The 8,934-nt window shown below is 38.0% G+C and overlaps 2 protein-coding genes across 2 annotated transcripts; both read left to right on the top strand.

The window, feature by feature from the left end:
• The first annotated feature begins 1,554 nt into the window (after nucleotides 1–1,554).
• Nucleotides 1,555–2,426, top strand: LOC148657053 (patched domain-containing protein 3-like). Its single transcript, XM_088644412.1, has 2 exons — nucleotides 1,555–2,287; nucleotides 2,406–2,426. Exons 1-2 carry the CDS (start codon nucleotides 1,571–1,573, stop codon nucleotides 2,424–2,426), a joined length of 738 nt encoding a protein of 245 aa, XP_088500538.1. The 5' UTR covers nucleotides 1,555–1,570.
• Nucleotides 2,427–3,214: 788 nt separating this feature from the next.
• On the top strand, nucleotides 3,215–6,538 carry LOC148657052 (patched domain-containing protein 3-like). The gene is made up of 3 exons (XM_088642805.1): nucleotides 3,215–3,332; nucleotides 4,378–4,523; nucleotides 4,736–6,538. The coding sequence occupies exons 2-3, from the start codon at nucleotides 4,490–4,492 to the stop codon at nucleotides 6,424–6,426; spliced, it is 1,725 nt and encodes a 574-aa protein (XP_088498931.1). The 5' UTR covers nucleotides 3,215–3,332; nucleotides 4,378–4,489; the 3' UTR covers nucleotides 6,427–6,538.
• The last annotated feature ends 2,396 nt before the right edge of the window (nucleotides 6,539–8,934 follow it).

Genomic DNA, 8,934 nt, shown 5'->3' with positions numbered 1-8,934 from the left:
TTGCGATAATTATACTGTGTGTCCCAGAGCCTATTTGCATAAGATCATTGTGGACATTCACCTTGTGTGTAATGTATGCACATAGCTGGTCCTTTCTGTACTTCTTTATCTGTTTATGTGGTGCTTTCCGTATAACTGAAGAGTGGCCTTCCCCCTGGGATGCACACTGTTGAAGACGGGAAGGAAGACCACTCACTCCTGAAAAAGGCTCAACAGCTGAAACTGTTGGCCTCAACTGTGTTTCTTATGCTTAGCCCTGTGAGGGGAACTGAACAACCATCCAGGAAGGAGAGGTGACCATACCTGGCACAAGATGAGTAATGTGTAAAGTTGCTGTAGAGCTGCAGGGAACGTGTTAGTGCACAATCCAGCACATTCCCTCTTCTTTTCTGTAGAATTCCTTAATTGTGTGAAAGAATGTCCTTATTGTTATTGTCTATCCGGACAGAAACACATCAAGGTTGTTGTGGAGATATATTATCCATGTATAATGCCCGTTGTCAAGACCCTTTATTGTGTCTTTATTGAGGCTTTACAGTGAAAATATAAGGTCTTAGATTAGACTGCATGACGTCTTCAGTTTATGACTCTATTTGCCTTAATCAATGTACCTTTTGATACAGCTGCAATAAATTATCTTATGCTATGTTTCTTATCATATTTTGTGAATTTGATTTCCTTGAATGAGGCAAGGGTGAAGCCTTTTTCTTCCTACAACACACTGTAGATGTATACATTTACGGTATATTAATTATTTTTAACCACAAGTAGTGAAAAAATAAGTGTTTTTTGATACTGTCAGTGGGAGTGGCATGTACAGTTTATGGTTTAAAAGGAAAGACATAGAGAACATTGGTCCCTGTTGTTAAAGATTCAATTGAGTGACTATACTAATTACTACTGATGAACTCTAATAAAGTAATAAAGTAAATGTAGTAAATTATGGAATCCTGGTACAGGGACTTATCTCGGACTGCTTTTCCTCCATTTTCTTCAGCATTTCTATAAACACAGTTAACAACAAAGTCACCAGGGAAATTAAACTTTTAAATAATTAAACACAGAATCCAGAGAATTAAATGTACCCTAGTCACAAAGAAAGTAGAGTGTAGAGTGTCTCAAATCGCAGCACTTCATCTCAGGTCTTTTTAAATTTTGTTTGCAGTTCCTCGAATCCTGGTACCATCAGTTCCATTTTCTGCTATATAAATATAATTTCTTCACAGAATGAGATTTTTTAAAACAAAATTCTGAAATACAGTTTAACAGCATTATGGGCAGTGCTGATCAGTGTCAGGCACTGGAGAGATAAAGAATATTCTTGTGATGATACCAAAGGTTAATTAATAACTCAGATGGTTTAGTGCAGATCAGCCAACCTACTGTATCTCAGTATATGCAAATAACCTATTGTATTTCTGAATCTAACATCCGATGCCATGTCTTTTTAGCTTCAGGATCTAAACATCACCAGATTAGGCGTTTCTTTCCAAATTGTAAGGAAAATCTTTCATCTGATCATTTTAAGAAATTATTTTTGAAGATTTTTCACCTCTAGCCTGAGTTGAATATGGCTAGATGTAATACAAACTGTATAGAAAAGCCCATTACCAACGGCTTTGAGAAGTTTGGACATTTTATAGGAAGAAATCCCTGGTGTTTTTTTGTTATTCCTTTGCTAATCTCTGCTGGACTGGGAGGAGGTTTTTATTTTCTGAAAGACCGAGAAGCGAATGATATTGAAAACCAGTTCACTCCCGTAAACGGACCTGCAAAGACCGAACGGCGTTTTGTGCAGGAAAATTTCCCTCAGAACTATTCTGAATTTTCGAGTCAAAGGCTGTACACCGAGGGGACATTTGCTTCCGTCATCGCGGTTTCAACAGGGTCGAGTATTTTAACAATAGAGGCATTTCAAGAAATACTACATTTAGATAATGAAATCAAACAGATGAGCGTGCTTGGGGACAACGGCCAGTTTAATTACACTCATGTCTGTGTCAGAACGAAGCAGAAGTGTGTTTCCAATGCAATATTAGACATTATAGACTATAATGCCAGTAAAATCGAAGACATTCATCTCACGTTCCCTATTTATATTTTAAAGAGTGGTTTTGTTTTTCTGGGATCCACAGTTGGTGGAGTGGTGACGAACGGTAGTTTAGCAGAAAGTGCCAAGGCAATAAGACTTTTTTACTATTTAGAAGAAAACGACGTTTCATGCACTCTGTGGCTCAATGAATTTCTGAGAGTCTTCTCCAGCTCTACATATTGGAAGTTTATTAAGGTAAGTAAACTTAATAGCTATAGCTGCCTATTTTTTATCTCCACCTATGGGAGAAAAACTATTAAAAAATCGAATCTCGGTGCCATCGATGTTTGCTACTCGTCACATCTCTTACCAGAACAAAATATTTGCTGCTTAATCATGCCATTCATTTGAATTGACGAAATTCAGTGAAGTACTCAACTAAAATGGTATCTTAAAACATGCACGCTTTAAAATGGCATTTTGGATAGAGAAAGTACCAATTCTTGATATGAAACAAAATTAGACATTTATTGTTCAACACAAACGAGTAATTTTTTTATTTTCAGGATAATATGATGCATAACCATTAATAAGCAAAATGGAAATAAAATACAATTGTTTTTAAGGTGCAAGAATGTCATACCTGGACTACGGATCAAGTCAGCAAAATGTGATGACTGTCACGGTCATGATTTTGAACACCGCAGTCAAACAGATCCGGACAAAATATTTACAAAGAATTATTGAATTGGTTTATGGTAGTCAATGGTGCTTTAGAAAGCACTGCTCCATAACGATCCTCTCACAATTTGTTCTAACTTTACGTTTGAATTATATGGGATAGCAACATTTGATGACTTAAATTATATATCCATTGTTAGTAAATGGATCACCATAGCAATTATGCAGAGTTGCGCGTTTACTACAGATTTCCACAGCACATGCACACTTTCAAAGGAAATTCAGATTTCCAAAGGGCAACCACTTCTATACAAAACCTGTCTTAACACATAGACCTGTTTTTCATTTGCGAAATGGCGGTCTAATAAGCTTTTAATCGTTTCTTGGGTTTGTTAATTGCTAGTGACTTCATTAGGAAAAAACAGCTTTAGGCGGTGAAATGTTGGGAAACAATGCTATAATATATACATTTAAAAATGACCTTTTCTGTGTTGCAGGTATCTACGTTTACTTCTTTATCTAGGCAGGAGGAGTTTGAGGGAAATTCAAAGTCTGTGATCCCCTTATTTTCGATTACATATTTCCTTGCCATCTTATTTTCGATCGTATCTTGCTTGAGGTAAGTGTTAGCTTTTTGAGGTTAAGAGACAATACGTTGAGATTTTTCATACGTATTACTGTACTTAGATAATCAGAGTAATTAATGTCTGGATTTTAAAATAAGGAATAAGTACACATGAATGAAGTCCTATCAATGTTATTCTGAATGGCACAGCTGTTGTTTTGTGTGTGGTGCTGTTACAATTATCAAAGTTGTAATCAGAGCATCATAAAAAAACACCGTCTTTGTTACTTTGATAAAAAGCTCAACTATTTTCTAAAACTGGTGACATGAACACAGCAATGTTTACACACAATAAAGGTTCCAAATGGGGGAATTCAGTCCATCTAGCTTGTTTACTTGTTGCAGTGAAGAGCTTTGAGGATCTTCTTCACTCGTTTCGTGAAAGAATGCCTTCAAAAACATGTCAGGGCTGCTTGTTTCAGACTCCCACAAACCTTTGTGACAAGAGGTGCACCCTGTACTCTAAATGTGCTTCCCCTTAGTTTCCACTTTTGTCCACTGGTTTGTAAAAACATGCCATTTTCTGGCCAAAAAGCTGTTTAGCTGGACAGTCTAAAGAGAGTCAGGTCGTAAGTAACATACGTCTGTTATAAGGCGTTATAATATATTATGTTATAATATATCTTGTTATATTGTAAATTGGGACTGCCCAACTTCTCCTGGATTAAGGTTTACCCCCTTTCCAAGTAGTTGAAACCACCAGCTTCAACAGAAAATAGGAATGATTCACACATCGTGTTATTATTAAGATATAACTGTCAGTAAGTCATGAAGCATTCAAATTAGTACGGTAGGAAAAATGCTCCACTATAAAGTTGAAATGATTATGTATGCTATTTATTTAGGGGCATCTCTGTTGACACTTGAAGAAGAAGAATAGTAATTTTGGAAATAAAAGCTTTATTCACGAGCACTAGTCAAGTAACTAAAAAGGCTCTTTTCAATAAATGCCTTTTGAAGACGAGCTGTCGATCCTGTGCATTAACTCTTGGCCTGTTTGAAAGTTCTTAACTAATTTTTTCCTTTTTTTATTTTATAGGTTTGACTGTGTAAGGAATAAGGCCTGGGTGGCGTCTGTTGGGGTGATCTCAGCCGGCCTGGCAGTGCTGTCTGGTTTTGGGTTGTTGCTGTGCTGCGGTGTGCCCTTCGCCATGACTGTAGCCAACTCTCCCTTTTTGATCCTGGGTAAGAACTTCCTTACAGTATGTCCTTTCATTCCAGGTTCCACTGACCATCAGGGGGTTCACAAACCTTTTTTTCAAAGAAAATAATTAAATGTTCAGGGCAGTATGGTGGCGCACTGAGGCCCTGAGTTTGATTCCTGGGGTGCCTCCACACTGGATAAAGTGGTTTAGAAAACAGCTCAGTAGAATTAAATGTTGACCCATCTTTTCCAGGGATTGGCGTTGACGACATGTTCATCATGATCTCCTGCTGGCAGCAAACCAGAGTTCACGATTTAGTTGAGGACCGTTTGGCTGGGACATATAAAAAGGCCGCAATTTCTATCACGATCACCACGCTGACTGACGTTCTGGCCTTCTACATCGGTATCATGACACCCTTTCGGTCTGTGCAGTCCTTCTGTCTCTATACGGGTACCACTGTCCTGTTTTGCTACTTTTACAACATCACGTTCTTCGGTGCTTTCTTGGCGCTGAACGGAAGGAGAGAAAAGAGCAACAGGCACTGGCTGAGCTGTAGGAAAGTTCCAAAAGTTTGTCCCCAGGGAAGCTCTAAAGCCTACAGTCTGTGCTGTGTGGGAGGAGCATATGACTCCCAGACTGGCTGCGAGGAGGAGCAGCCAATGAGTCATTTCTTTAGGAAGTACTATGGTCCTTTTCTCACAAACACATGGACTAAAGTATTTGTGGTCTTGCTGTACGGGGTGTATCTGGGTACTAGTATTTATGGGTGCTTGCAGTTGAAAGAAGGCATAGACCTTCGGAATCTGGCCTCCGATGGTTCATATGTGGTAAACTATTATGATGATGAAGAGAAATATTTTTCAGAGTTCGGTCCAAATGTTATGGTAGTTGTAAAAGAAAAGGTTGCATATTGGAATGAAACAGTCCGTACTGATCTAAAGGCGTGTATGACAGATTTTAAAAACCTCACTTTCGTTGATGGAGCTGTTGTGACATCCTGGCTTCAGATGTACGAGACAATGTTTAGCTCAGTCGATTTCAATGATAAACGTGCTTTCATGGGCAATTTAACTTCATTTCTAAATGTAAAGCCAGAGTTTAAGCAAGATCTGAACATTTCTCAAGGTAATATCTATGCCTCTCGCCTCTTTGTTCAGACAGTAAATATTAGCACAGCAGTCGATGAGAAGAACATGTTGAATAAGCTGAGGGAGACGGCCCAGAACTGTAAAGTCCCCTTACTGGTCTATCACCCTGCATTTATCTACTATGATCAGTATGCAGTCATAGTCAGTACCACAATACAGAATATCGTGGTGGCCACAGCGGTGATGCTGGTGATCTCCCTCTTGTTGATTCCAAGCCCTCTTTGTTCTCTGTGGGTGACGTTTGCCATCGGCTCCGTCATCGTGGGCGTAGCCGGGTTTATGGCTCTGTGGCAGGTTAACCTGGACTCCATTTCCATGATCAACCTCGTCATCTGCATTGGCTTCTCGGTCGACTTCTCCGCGCACATTTCCTATGCCTTCGTGTCGAACAGGAACGACAACGTCAACGCAAAAGCCATCGATTCGCTCTTCGACCTGGGTTACCCGATAGTGCAGGGCGCTGCCTCCACCGTACTGGGGGTGGTGGTGTTGGCTGCTGCTGAGAGTTACATCTTTCGCACCTTTTTCAAGATCATGTTCCTGGTCATCTTGTTTGGGGCGGCTCACGGGATTGTTTTTCTTCCTGTGTTCCTCACCTTCTTTGGGATTTGTAGCAATAAGGGTGAAGTCAACACTGACCATGATAAAAAGAGCCACTGTGCCACTGGTGGTGGTTCCCAAGTGACCAGGAAAGATAATGACTTGGTACACAAACAGATGGGTTTGTCATCCAAGGACCAATCACCAAAGATGTACATTAATCATGGTGCAGACGACTTGGACTCCCAATGAATTCAGATGAGACTCTATGAGCTGATCACCCTACAGCTATAGTAGCTTCTGAACTTGAGAATACAAGCAACCTTTGTTAGGTGCCATATTGATAGAGAGAGGATGAGAATGAAATGAGATGAGATGAAAAGTATAGAAGATAATTTTTTTTAAACATATTACATAAACATTTATTTCTGCATCAAAACTATTTTAGGAATTTGCAATTTGTACAGTACGTGGTGTCAGAAGAAAAGTTAATATATTTAAAATAAATATTTAAATTTCAAACCTAAAGTTGAAGACATGCAATTTGCAACATAGAGAGCTCCAATTATCCTACAATCACATTAAAAGCAACATTATGCTGAGGTGTGATCCATTGATACACAGTTTGAAAAAATTGTTTTTGTCCTTACATTCCTGTTATACAACGTTTAAGAACTAAACACTTGTTTTAACATTCCATTTAAGGATACAGTAGCTGGATAGTGAAACTGAGAGAGCTATGCTGATGTTTAAGAATCCTATGATTGCTTAAAACAATATGTAGAAGACGTGCCCTACAGTATGTTTTAGGCTATTTTTAAAAAAATAATTTTGTTGCATTGGCACACTTGCTTGCTCTTGGATGCCATTTGAATGATTTACAGTAGAAATATATAAGCATATCTGTTGTAGCCAAAGCCCTGAAAAGGTGTACTCTAGGACCAATCTTGATCTCTAGCACATACTCCTGACTAATTCACATTTTTTATTTAAAGCTTTGGACAGTTTTGTGTCCTCAGCTTTTAAGTAAAGATAATAACATATGGAATAGATGCTCTTCTGATGCATTCAGGCCTTCACATTAAGTTTTTTTCACATATTATTATTTAAATGTTGTTTATTGTCATTTTAAATTAAAATTCAACACTTTTGTTTAACTATTGTAAGAAAAAATACAAAAATTGGGGAGTGACAATTCTTTCGGGAAGCTAATTGAAGACTTATTAAAACACTTTTCAATGTGGTTTACTTTCAACATTAGGAGTTTGCCTTTTCCATTTAAAACAAAGGGGTGGTATAGTGAGTGTTGTCTCAGCTGTCTTATGAATACAGCTGTTTCAGCAAAGTGCATTATGGTTTTTTTAAAAAAAAGGATTAGCAATTACAGCCCTTTTTAAGAATTTGTAACTTTACACTGAATGTCAAGCATCTGTGTGGCCCAGTAGGTTTTAGGTACTGTACAGTAGCTGCTTAGATCATGTACAATAGTTTTTATATTTGAATTGTTAATATTTTTCATCATTTATTTTGTCATCATTTAAGTATGTACATTGTTTAAACAAAAATCTACATTAATGGAAATATGTTTTATGTGTGATGTACCTTTTGTTTAATGGGAAATACAGTTGTACTCTATATTTAAATTCAGCAATTTGTAGGGTGTGTGCTAGGGAGAGTAGCAATGGTGCTGAATTTCTTCCATTTGTAAACTATCTGCCTGACTGTGGACTGATGGAGGCCCAGGTCTTTAGAAATCCTTTTGTAACCCTTTCCAGTCTTATGAGATTCAACAACTCTTCTTCTGAGGGCCGTTAACCATATCAGGCCATATTGCACTTCAGAATTCTGTCGTGAAGAGCAGGTAACCAAACTTGTGTGAATTTTTATACGGCAGGGCAAGTCAATCCCACACCTGAATCGATTGGAACACCTGACTCGTCGATTGGAATACCTGACTCCAATTACCCTCTTTTCAAGATGTCATTATCCTAGAGGTTCACATACTTTTTCCATCAATGACCTTGATTGTTTAAACCATTTGTTCAATAAAGATATGACAATGTAAAATGTTGTGTGTTGTTTGTTAAATAACACTGTATTTATTATGACTTAGCTGAAGATCAGATCACATTGTAGGAGCCATTCATGCAGAAATTCAGATAATTCCAAAGGGTTCACAAACTTTTTTTCACAACTGTATTTTGTAAGTTGCCCCAAAAAGTGGCATCTACTAAGTAAATAACATACTTATACTGTTATGCCATGCCCGTAGGTGGAACGCACCATGGTGATTGAGCTCGTCAGGGCATCACATATACACTCACAAATAAATGTGTGTTCTATTGCGATATTTCCTCAACTTAGCGTGTTGTGGAATTTAACACGTAAAAACTAAACTGTCTTGCAAATGTTTGCTAGGAAGCAACAGCTGAGCTATATTGTTTGTGGAATTTGCATGCTACCCTACGTTCAGAAATGCATTTTCTACATATTCTAAAAATAAAAACAACGTTTCTTCTGTAAATATGAAACCTATACACTGACAATTTATGCAGTTTTAAAAAGCTGACTCAATGAGACAAACAGTACATGTGTTAAGAGCATAATTTTGTTTGAAGAACTAACCTAATAACTGAAATGTCACGAACATGGACTGAGATCCGTGTCAGAACTTGTAGTAAACCCTATGCGATGCGGTAAGAGCTGGAGAAAACAGGAGGCGTGGTAAAAGGGAACACACAGGGGTTTAATAGTGCATAA

This window comes from Lepisosteus platostomus, chromosome 8 (genome assembly GCF_059453375.1).
Source record: "Lepisosteus platostomus isolate fLepPlt1 chromosome 8, fLepPlt1.hap1, whole genome shotgun sequence".
Classification (NCBI taxonomy): domain Eukaryota; kingdom Metazoa; phylum Chordata; class Actinopteri; order Semionotiformes; family Lepisosteidae; genus Lepisosteus; species Lepisosteus platostomus.
The sequence above is the reverse complement of the archived record's forward strand: the minus strand, read 5'-3'. Positions and strand labels throughout refer to the sequence as shown.